The 12,959-nt window shown below is 29.4% G+C and overlaps 1 protein-coding gene across 4 annotated transcripts in view; it reads right to left on the reverse strand.

Annotated features, from left to right (window-relative positions):
• LOC143229129 (uncharacterized) overlaps window positions 1-12,959 on the reverse strand; it is a 59,187-nt gene that overhangs the window by 24,657 nt on the left and 21,571 nt on the right. For all 4 annotated transcript variants that reach the window (XR_013015677.1, XM_076461000.1, XM_076460998.1 and 1 more), the window contains 2 exons: window positions 11,161-11,282; window positions 6,066-6,242 (listed from right to left, as the gene is read on the reverse strand). Coding sequence is in view for 3 of the 4 variants with exons in the window: in XM_076461000.1 (XP_076317115.1) it covers window positions 6,066-6,242; window positions 11,161-11,282 (299 nt within the window). In the remaining variant the exon portion in view is untranslated. The remainder of the gene's footprint in view (window positions 1-6,065; window positions 6,243-11,160; window positions 11,283-12,959) is intronic.

Below are 12,959 nucleotides of genomic sequence, written 5' to 3' on the forward strand. Positions count from 1 at the left end.
TGTAGCTCCAGTAAGGAGAAGTCATCTATTTTACTTCCATTACATCTATTTTCAACCACATTTGTATGTCAAATTGGCAGCATCAATACTCTCTCTATCAAATTCTGTTTCACTGTTTCTTTAAAGTGAAAATCCAACAATGTAGCTACAATGAAGTTTGGACTGCTTTGCATTCCAGCAAATTTAGTTTCAAACACTCTCTCATTGTTTTCAGACCAAATTGAATTATCTTTCAACAAACAGTGATGAAAAATAACCATAATGAGGATAATTTCTTAAGTTACTAATCAGTGAAGATAATGATCAGTGATGTCGAGAAACCGTTTTGCATATAAATTTTTGCATATAAATAGTGAAGATAATGGTTTTAGTAACTTCTTCAAACAGTTAAAGAAATTGTAAATATGTGTCTAATACAAAAGCAGCACTGATTGTTTTTGAAGCTAGAGCTTACATTGTCAGTAAAAATATTGCAAACTTTTCTCTTTTTTTCTAAAACCCTTTCAAAGAGTTAGTATGAAGTTAAACTTTCTCCTTACTTGAAAATTTATTTCATACAGAACAAAGGGTTATTATTCTACATACCTACCATAAGCCTCAAACAGAATGTTCATTCCTGTATGTATTAAAGTGGACTGTGCCAGACTATACTGTAATCATCATTAGGCTTCAGCCCTCCATCAGTAGAAAAAAGCAATATACCTTTCATGTACAGTAAACCTTATTTTAACTAGTTTTAACAAAGATTTATTCTTGATGAGGTAAAAACACACCGAAAGTGAAAAGGAAAGGTACGGAGTTCTTCAGAGATGTGAATAACTATTTGAAATAGTACTTAACTTTCAGCAAAACAAAAGTTACTATCTGATGCTAATAATATGGTAGCAGGTCTGGTGTAAATAAAAATTAAAATACACAGCTCCTATCTAAAAGTATAGCATCCAAAGGCATGGTGCTCACTAGAATGGGATATCCTAATACACGTGGTTAAACAAAAGAAACTGAAAAGAATGTTCTGCATGGTGTTAAATGTTACATTTGTAGGCAGTGTCACAGATGAACAAAGGGAAACTTTTGTGTGGAAAATACCTGTAGCTCCAGTGCAGATAGAAGTAGAAAATAATTAAATGCATTTTATTTTATTACACTTCACTACTTACTAACAATTTATAATAAAAGCATTTACAAAGTAGAAACAAAAAAAAAAACATTAAACAGTCTCAGGAATAGACCAGTTACAGAATATGTTTGATGTCACCATTGAGTCCACTTAAAACAATTATGAACTTAATTCATAACTGCAAGAGAAGTTTTCAGTCAATAAAGTTATGATGTTTCTAGCTGTAACCATTCATTCCATGCCACATTTGAAAAACCACTTACCTTTGCAGCATTTAACAGTTAATTTTAGCAAACTACATATCATTTTCATCATTCAGACCTCTTTTTGAACCACGTACAACATAAAGCCCTTCTATCTGGATGGTTTTTGCTACTGAAGCCATCTTCCTGGAAAGTAATAACCCATAACTCGTCTACTGTGAAACAAACCTTCTGCATGGTGCTAGTTTTATGTAGGTGGGCATTATGGAAGGTTTTTTTGGAAAAGCCATTATAACTCAGGTGGTTAACATGACTGTACAGTATTGAAGAAACATTTAGTGGAATATATACAAAAATAAACTGTCACAGAAAGGAATAATTCAGAACTGCATCCCATAACAAAAAGAAAACAAGATCCATCCAGCTGGAATAACCACCAAGAATGGTCTAGTTCTCAAATGTAGGAGATACTACACTTCAAGGAAAATATTCGATATTCCTATTAAGGAATACAATCACTTTGTACCATGACATTTGAAGTACAACAACATAATAGGGATCTCTCCATACTGATCTCCTCAGTCCATTGGGACTAGAGAAGCGTTTTTGCACTATTCGAATAAAAAAAAAAGAACACCAATAAACAATGAAACAGGTTATCGTGAAGAGGAAAGCAAGCACTAGTAAGGTTTAGGTTTTGTCCTGGTACTGTTTTTTTTCTCTCTCTCTCTCGTTTATCTGAAGCATGACCAGTAAAGTAAAATGTGGACATAATGTCAGTCTTTCAGAAAACTCCATCTTCATTAATAATGATCACTGAGCTGGGGCAAATAGATTTAATACTTTCTATTTTCTCCCACTTGATGCAGATTTTAAGAGAGAGAAATACTACCTATGAGTCAATACTTGTCATCCATATTACAGATAAATAGATCAAATAATAATGTTGTAACAGCTATTAAAAATTACAAAAATTAACACGTCACTTTTCTGGTGTTTGTGAAAAGTGAAGACTGGTGGCTAGAGAAAGAAGAAATCTAGGAGTAGATGAAACAGCAAAGTAGAAAGAAAAGTTGACTAAGAAAATACATCTGATCACCTTATTTAGCAACATGAGTTTTGGAAGGAAAAAAGAAAGCAGTCAGAGAATAATATTAACTTGTCTCTACAATAATAAATGAAGAAATTGTCAGGTAAATATGTCAAATAGAGAGCTCCTGAAAATGAGAAAAAACTTGCATTAAGAAAAAGATGGTACAAAGAACAAGAGGTCAATGGTTCAAACAAGGGACACCAGAGTCCAAAGAACTAAATAAAAAAAAAGACTTCCACCTAGAAAATGAAAATGGCTGATTGTGAAAGAAATGGAGAATGGTCAGGAGGTAGGTTGTGTATATAAAACACCCCATAAATAGTGATTATAGAAGTGAGAATAAACTGAAAACAAGTATAGGAATATGAAAAAATAAACTGAAGCAATCCATATTCAGATTATTTACCACCAAAAAAAGGTAGTACTGAAAGAACACAGAGTGGGATCAAGTCTACTGAAAACACCAGAGGAATGAAAAAACCAGTGTAAAAATGGTAGAAACTAAGCAAGATAAATGATCTGCTACCAATGTCTAAGTTTCCAAGATATGATGAACTGACAGCTAAACTTGATGGATGTGGATCTAAAAGAAAAAAAAACATATTCTGAGAATAAGTGGAGGTTTAAGTGGATCATAATCAGAAGAAAGGTGAGAGAGAAGATTGTGGTAAGCTCATTTAGCATCCAACATCTCAGAACATTGATATAGAAAGAATAAAACCCTTGGAAACCATACACCAGATATTAATGTTTACAACAGCAACTCACCTGGACAAAAACATCAGTTGATAGGTTTGGTTGTCTTCAAACCCAAAACTACGAAATGTGCCACGGAATAGAGATCCAAAATTTGAGAATTATAAGCTCTCTCAGACTTACCATAGAGATACTTGTGAAGGTCCAAACAAATACAAATTTGAGGAAGGTGGGTGAAGATGGAAACCCAGGGCCATGTAGAATTAAAGAATCCATATAAGAACATTGTGGATCTTTGGATTATAACATATTGATCAATGACTAGTTAGAGCTCACTAAAAAGAATACATATGGGTATGTTTGAAAGGATAAGAAGAAGACACCAATCTTGGTATCAGAGGTTCTACATCTTTAAAACAAGAGAAAGCTAAGTCTACTCTGTATATAAAATACGTACGATGAAGAAATAAATAAAATACTGGGCAGGAGTCAAAACCTAATTAAAGAATAAAACCAGTTACCCCACAAATACAGTTCTAAAAGGAGAAGAAATGTCACAAAAGTAGATGGGACAAGTCGAGTCCAAATCTCCATACAGTAGTGGAGCATTAAGCTTAATTCTTTCACTACTGGCTCAGTCAATTTGGCCAAATTTGTGACTTCAAATTGATCTTTATAGTTTCAATACTATAACATCTAATATATTTTGTGTATCTTCATGAAATTTTGCAAGCTTTCAGTGTCAGTTAAACAGTCATTTGTAGGCAAAAAATTAGAATTTTTAACAAAGTATTTTCACTAAACATTTCTCCCTGAATATATTGAGACAGCTTGTTTACTGCTCCGAGTATAGAGTGTATCTTACATATTAAGATTAAAAATACTTTTCTTCACCTCAAATTTCATTTGTGTAATCTCTAAAATTTTCTGAATAAATGTGAATTTTTTTTCTCCTTCAGTAAAGTTTTATATTTCACCTGTTATTTTCTCTATATAACTCTCTATATGAAATTTGCCAATCTGACTGACCTCATAACCTTCAAAACCTTTTTTCTAAAGTGACTACAAATTGTAACATGAAATTACATTCATTTATCCCAAGTAGCTTAAAACTCATAATAACATACATCTATTTATACTTATATTTTATTATCTCATCGCTCTTTGACACATGTTTAACTACCATTCACACGATTAAACTGTAAGTCACTTGGTGAGTATGCAGCTCACATTACGCTATTGAATTGCATTATGCACAAGCTACTCTGAGCATACCTCATGAATAATTTACTATAAGTAGTATTATTTTACCTAATCCAATCTTAACTAACTTAAAAAAAGTTTCCTAATTTTTACTTTTAAAGTATATTTATAATAACAAATAAAATAAGAAATAAAATAAATACCTGGGCTTTTATTTGTTGTTGTTGTTTCTGTAAACAGTCACTGACACTTAACCCTACTTTAATATTAATGGTAATACTGCACTAAGTTTTTTATTTATTGTTATTTATTTGAATAATGTCCAAAAGAATGCATAAAAATAACATGCAAAAATAGACAATGTCTCATAACCATCACAATTTGACTAGTTTTCTAACCAAGTGACAAGAGCCGTTACAAATTCATCCATGCTAGTCTATATGTGTCCCACTGGAATAAAGTTTAAACTGAAATCAAAATTGAAATTTCTCTGTACAGAAACAAACATAATATACTATGTCATATGATAGATGAAAACCTTCATTATCTATACAAGTAATATAGTATTGAACTTAAAAGATAACTATTGGGAACTTGTGAAACAGAGTAATATGAGAGATGGGTAGCAAGAAAAGTATGATTCTTTATTTGATGGCTCTGTAACAAAATAAGAATGAATACTGTAAAAATTATTCTTCATCTGAAGAACGATTACATAGATTATAATGAGTAATTTATATACTTCTTGAAGGGGTGGTAAATATATTAAAGAGTGGATGCCTACAGAGAAAAGGCCACAATTCTCAGATTAGGTGAAATTAAGTTTTGTTTTTAAATATTGCTTTATAAAATTAAGAACTTAAAATTTATATACTATTCAAATATTGATTATTTGCTACATTTTTATGCTACACTTATCAGTACCATAAACAAAAAAATTAATTAAATTTTGAAAGAGTCCAATAAAACTCTCACAATGTGCAGTAAAGATGCCCACAGAAAGAAAGTTATCCACTTTTCATGTCCCTAATAACAGTCATGAATTGTTTGCAAATAACAGATCTGTGCATGTTTTGTTTATGGACTATAGCAATGATATATATATGTTGCTTGACATACTACAGGAGAAAAATTAAGTCATTGGGTTTGTCTAGGCAAGATTAGAATGTTCAAAAAATTATTTCATATATATAGTAAAATATTACGACCACAGATGTAGCCAACGACAATATCAGTATTCATATGGAATTACAGTATAATCCTTTATTAAATTGTTATGGTTACATCCAATTTAGTGTGAATTTTAAGTTTTTCCACATTCTTATATTTTGTTATATTGTCTTGTTAAAATATATATATCAACTGGTTGGCAGTTCAAAAATTACTTGGCCAAAGGACTGGCCATATACTTGATATTCAGCTGAAACAGTGTCCATTACTGTCTAGAATCTATTCTTTATGAAAGCATGTCAGTTAATTACATGTATTTTGTTTAGATATATGGTTAAGTGTATGCAAATCTATCATGAATGAAATCATTTATTTTGTGTTCAAGATTTGGTATTTAAAATTTTGGATATCTTTTAAGCCTTTTGCAAATTAATATTTAAGAATTGTTTTTCATAATTATATTTAGTATTTCTAGATTAAAACTTATTCTGAAATGATTTGATAGCTATGCAATTGTAAAAATTTGACATTAATAAGATAAAAACAAATGTTTTAAATATAATTAACACAAACCACTCACTTGGATACAACTATTTCAGGAAGGATTTCTTCAAAGTTTTTCTGTGATTCCTCATTTACAGGAAAGTCCCCTTCTATAGGAATAATTTTTATTGCAATTTCTTCTCCTTGAGGATAGTTAGAATGAAATACTTCACCGTATACTCCTTCCCCAATTTTTTTGCATTTTGATAAGAATCTAAAATATAGAACATTTCTAACTAAAATCTCCAAAGATACTAATTAAAATTGGATATAAATTGTTGTATAATTTTATTCTAAGGTACATTTTCCTACAGCAATGTAGAGCCAAAAAATTAGTAGTATATGTCAATCAATTCATCAACAGACTCAATAAGCAAGTATACCCTGCAATTTCAATCAAACTAAAATATGAAAAAAGAAACATTGTGCATAACTTCATAACTTTTCAAACATGGTATTAATCTTCCTGTTTTCATTCACATTTTGTTTTCTTTTTAAAATTAGTTTTCAAATTACTCTTGGTTTTAGGTAATAAATTACTTCTGAAGGTTGCCATTCAAACAGTTTGCTAATAAACATTTTCTTTGTCTAAAAATATTTTGCTAAAACTTTTTCTTATAGGAAATCTAGACATTTCTTACTTGGCAAATGAATTGCTATTGTCAACTACATACCATCATGTGGTAACTATTACGTTTGTTTTAAAAATGTGAAGCAATCCCACAATGATCTTCTATAGATCAAATAAACTGCTAATTATAATTTAAAAAGCATATTCTAAAGCAGCAATGAGAGTAATAATGATTTTATTTAAAACAGATTATGATTATAGTTAGAAATAATTAAGTAGCTAGTTAACCAATTTATTTATGTACACTGTTTGAACACAATAAATAAAATTAATATTCAAAAAATATTTCACTCATCAGAATAGTATGCAGTTGCACAACATACTCACTAAGTAAACTGACTTGATAATTTTATTCTATTTGGTGAATGTTTTAGCAATACAGTTAAGAAAAAACAACCTTTAATCTTCTTGTAATAACAACAATAAAAATATTTTTATTTTCGCCAACATTTTACCAATGCAACTTCATTACAACTAGTACTACAAGAACACAAAACTGTTACAAATATTGAAACTCAATTAAATTATATGTATATATACATATTACAAAGTAAAAATACAACAGTTTTAAACAAAGAACTAAACATTAACAAAAGACCTTTATTAAGCCTTCAGAAATATCAATGATGACAAAACGTTCTCTGCTTTATTAGTAAAGCCATACCAGCCATTCTGAGATACATTTTACCAATGCAACTTCATTACAACTAGTACTACAAGAACACAAAACTGTTACAAACATTGAAACTCAATTAAATTATATGTATATATACATATTACAAAGTAAAAATACAACAGTTTTAAACAAAGAACTAAACATTAACAAAAGACCTTTATTAAGCCTTCAGAAATATCAATGATGACAAAACGTTCTCTGCTTTATTAGTAAAGCCATACCAGCCATTCTGAGATACATTTTTACTTCAAGTGGGTTTCTCATTATCAAGAATGATGACAAAACCTTTTCCAAGCATTATATATTAGTTTTTTGTGTTAGATTTGTTTAAATGATTTTACTGGTACCCAATCAATCCATCTCTAAACTGTGATAACTTACGTTATGTCAAATAATCTGATATATTTTAATAACTAAAAAAAGTCAGTAACTTTCAAATAGATATAATTTAATACACAAATATTTTTTCAAATCACAAGTAAAAGGAACTATATAAACTTTAATTTATATATTTGTTGAACTATTAATCAATAAACTCATTACTCCATTAGTGTACACATCTTAACTTCCGTCTCGTTCAATTCTATGAAAAAGTGTATGTGTAACTTTTAAAACACTACATAAAAATAATGCTCAATAAAACAAACTTCAACTTTCTTTATAACTGTTTTCAAGGTTCTGTTTCATTTAGTAAATGATTCTAACACTTTATATGGCACTATAACAAAGTTTCAACCAAGAGCTTTTACAAATATCTAGAGAATCACTTGAAAATCAAGAAATGGATACCATATTCTAAATGGGTAATAAGTTACTAGTTACAAAATTATTTTTTAAGATGGGCAGAAAATTTTTAAAAAAAATAAACATGATGTTTTTTTGTTTATAGGCAAAACTCTTTCCAGCTATGCAGAGATGAAAATATGAACTTTTTTATCATGACTCACACTTTATAAAATGCTAAGTAATGTTGGGCCTAAATTCGATAAATAAATTAATAGTGTACTGTGCATGTTTTTTTTTACTTTAGTTAGGACTAAACTATACTATACTTAATACTATCTATAAATAAACAATGTTGTTCTTGGATCTAACATCAGAATATTTTGGAATCTTCAAGCTTTAAAAGTTATTCTACTCAGTGGTTAATAAAGAATATTCACATACACTTTTTTGTTATTCATTAATCCACAGAGCAATTGTAGCAGCTAGTTTGTTGAGCTTTCCAGCCCTCTGGTGCAGGTAGACACTTGCACTGTTTGTCTGGGAAAAAGTCTTACTGCACAAGCTGATAAAGAATACTGACAGCAAAGTTACAGTAGGACAAGATTTCAGTGATGTGATTAAAATTGTTTTATATTATTCTGGAAATTCTATATTTAAAAATGTACTGTTCCAATAAAAAACACTAATCTGAGCACAGATGTCTTCAACTCTCTGTTATTCTATTATAATAATACTTAGTTTTGTCTGTGATAATCATGGGCACAACTTATTATCTTCATGTTCACACATGCACACGTCATTTCCATAACACAAACAAACACATTATTATACAGTTTAACATAATACTGACTGAAATTTGTATCTGAAAACTTTTCTTAAGTGCCAGAAAAATATTAAGTCAGAGAAAACCCTCTTCAGATTTCAAGTATTGTAATTTTGTTCCTTTCTTAATCATTAACTTTCTATATGAAAGTTTATCATGCAACAACATTGCTTAACATTTAGAAACAATAAAAAAACTTATTCACTTATCAGTAACCATTTAAACATTAATTTGTACACTTTTCAGAATTTATTCCAGTATCTTGTTTTGCATGCTTGTAAACATGTTTACAACAACACTGGGGGCTCAGGTGTCATATCTATAACTAATTACTAGATTTCTTTGTAACCAGCAAAGAAAGAAAAATAAATAATCATAACTTGTTTTATTTATTAGACAATCGAGTACTTTGACAAAGTAAAAACCAAGTAGTTTTGAAATATTTTTCTAGTCTAAATTTAATGCCAAACAATGTAAAAATCAGAATAAGATAAATTTATTTTGTAAAATAAAACTTTTGGTAGTTTTAACTTTATCTTAAAAATTTGTATGTACACATTCAACATGCCATTACTAATTTCCGTATATCCAAAATTACTTACATAACATTAAAGAATATGGTTATATATTATAATTATAATTTAAATAAAGAGTAAATTTACTCTTTATTTAACACACAAGTAGTTAGAGATGGTGATCAGTTGTCTTCCCTCCAGTTAACATTTCAAAATTAGCAACAGTGATAGATATACTTTACAACTATACAATAACAAAGACAGTATGAGCAAGTTTAGAAACACTTATTATGTAGCTTTATACTTACATACCAAAAAAACATAAAGGCAATATTTTGATTACGTGGCTAGTTGGAATAATCAAAGAGTAAATAATTGGAAATTCTAATTTTGATTAGTTGCTTATGTTATGACAATTAATTATAATTTCAATTAATTGGCTATTAGAATCGCAAAAGCAGTAATAATCAGAAAGACTAATTTGAATTAGTTGATTATTTCATGACACTGATTAGTTTACAAGACATTAATTGATGTAATCACCTTTACAGGGTGATTAACTATATTGATTAATTGATTAAATTACCCATCTCTACTACATCTACTACCATCTCTAATACATAAAGCTTAGCCTATCAAACTAGTCACTTTATTAGGCTTCACCCCACAAAGAGCAACCATCTTTTTGTTCTATATACAGATTAGACTAATCATGATATGTTAGATGCTTGCATGAACTTTATAAATGGAGTGGTAGTCACATTATGGTTAGGCTCTAAAAGTAAATGAGTAAGAAATTTGTTCAAGTTCAGAAATTATGGAAATCCATTTAGCAGGAAGATTACCATCAAAAACTCTTATTGATCACTTGTTCGAAAAAGTTCTGTCATTAAAGTTTATTAATATTGGCAATCTAAAGGCATCATCTGCCAAAAATAAAAACAACATTCGCAATTAATTAAAGTTTGTCCAGCTTAAGCAACTGGAGTCACGTCTCATGAAAATAACCAACTAATCAATAGTTTCCAATTATTGCTATTTTTTATTATTAAAACTCTCATGAGAATAATCAATTAATGAGACTATGAATTATTCAATTAGCAAATTGTACTACTTGTCCAGTTCTACTACAAGACAGTCAAAAAAACATTACACTGACTTCAACCTGCAGAATCATTAGATCATAATTTAGTTGAGTATTTTCAGTATGAAATTGCAGTATATTCTCTGGAACAAAATGGTAAAAACCTTGCAGATTCAAAGCTATAACTGATAATGAAAGGTAACTGAACCAGAAATTACATGGATTAACAAGATGTACAATCACAGAATGATACAGAAGTAACCAAAACCACAATATTTGCAGCAAGTACACCTTTACTACCAATTTCTTCTACAAACATAATTAATTGACATTGTTGCCCCACAGTAAATCTGAAAACACAATTTAACTTTGTGGTTAAATAACCTTTGCTGATCTTTGGAAGAAATGATAACCTTTTTTTTTTCTTCTTATAATGACTTTAAACATTTTTAATATTTTAAAATGTTTTCAAGTAGTAGTATTTCTAACAAACATTTTTATACTTGAATTGAATTCTTTCTTTCTCCCTCAATTTTTTCACCATAGCAATGAGATAAAAATATAGCTAACCTAATTGGACTAATAAAAAACTGTTTTATTTCCAAAACTGAAATGGCCAATTTTGGTAATTTTAGTAATGAGTTTTAATAAATAAAAACATGAAATTCAATCCTGACCTTTGTGGGAAAGCCTCAGAAAAGGGGATTGGTTCATTTTGATCACAAAGTGCTAATACTTTATGTACTGGAGTGATCTCAGATATCCTTCCATAAGATGCCTGCAGAGGTGTTAAAACTACCTACCATTAAGAGAAAAACTAATGTTACTTATACATTAGTGATTTTTTTTTTACTTTATTTTCACTCACAAGAAAAATTGGGTATTCATAAATTTACACTTTCGTTTTACTACACAGAAACAAAAGTGCTGGTGTTTTAATTAACATCTACTGGAAAGAGAGAAGATATGTCAAGAAAACTAACTTACCTGTATCTGCCCCATTCAATTTTGGTGAATAGTACCTCTCATCAATAATGTTTTCCTTGTAAGAAATAGCACATGACAATGATCAAATCATAATGAAAGAGGATGGGTATTTTTACCAGTGACTTTCCTTCATTGACTAAAAATACACCATTCACAAAATATATTACAGCAAAAATAAGTTATGTAAAAGTAAATTAACATAACAAAAATGCAACAAAATTCACATGTATCTTAATATAATACACTTGTTTTTAAAATAAGTTATACAATTAGTGTATTCTATCTAGAATAAAATATACATTTCTAAGACAGAGGTAAGGGAAGAGAACACCATACATGTTTTATAAATAGGGAAGAGAAATACACTAGCAGACATTTTCTTCACTTCATACAAAATACTTTCAAGTTAGTTACCTGTAAAAAAAGTATACAAAACAGCTACACAAAACATTTTGTATGCTTTTTTCTTGAGTGACCATATATAAACTTTGGTCAGTTTTCAAGTAAATATGAGCAGCTAATTGTGAAAGTTTCCAAATCCCTTGATCCACCATTACAGGGCTCCAAACATGAAAATGTCAAAAATGAAAATGCTGGTAATTATTTTGAACAATTATCCATTTGTTCCATGCTATTTTCTCATATAAAACTGTGAGAGCTCCACCTCCCCCCAAAAAAACCTGTATGTTCCCAATATATGGGTTAAAATTTGACAATTCACAGTCTGAATTTAAATTAGGTTTTGAACAGCTCCTAACAGTTTATTACTAATTATCAAACAAATCAGTACAGCTTAAATTTCAGGATATAAGAGTACTTTAGTCTTAAGAGTAAGCAATACTTTTATCTACAAATTAACCCTTTTGGGTTTGGTTGTTAAATCCAACAGTACTACAGAAAATTTATTACTTAACCCTTACAAAGCATTAAGTAGATATATATGCTTTGACATTTACAGCCATTTGATGCAACAAGCACAATTATCCCCAAGACTTCACAGAAACCTTTCCTTCTACATTTTTATTCCTTAAGTTATGTCAAATTTTGAAATGTGAATGATAGTGAAATTAATTCCTAAATAATGGGACTGAGACAGGTCTGCTGTTTGTAAAATAATGCTTGGCATCAATACTATTCGTGCCTATTCTCGAATCATTTCAAAAAAGAATGTTGAGCTTTGCTTGCATGCACAGCTTTTCAAACACTTACAGATTAATGCCAGACAAACAACACAGTTTGCAATACATAAAATACTCATTTTTTTCAATTTAATTAAAATGTTAGAATACAAAGTCATTCTTATCCCAATTTCACTAACACCTTGTAATACAATCATTCCTCATCCTAGTTTGATGAAAAACTTACAATATAAAGTTATTCTCTATCCTAGCATGACTAAAAGGTTACAATACAAAGTCACCTTCCATCTTAGGTTGACTAAAATGTTATTGTCATTCTTTATCCCAGTTGAACTAAAAACACGCAATAC

The sequence above is a fragment of the Tachypleus tridentatus genome, chromosome 10, assembly GCF_004210375.1.
Source record: "Tachypleus tridentatus isolate NWPU-2018 chromosome 10, ASM421037v1, whole genome shotgun sequence".
In the NCBI taxonomy this organism is placed as follows: Eukaryota; Metazoa; Arthropoda; class Merostomata; order Xiphosura; family Limulidae; genus Tachypleus; species Tachypleus tridentatus.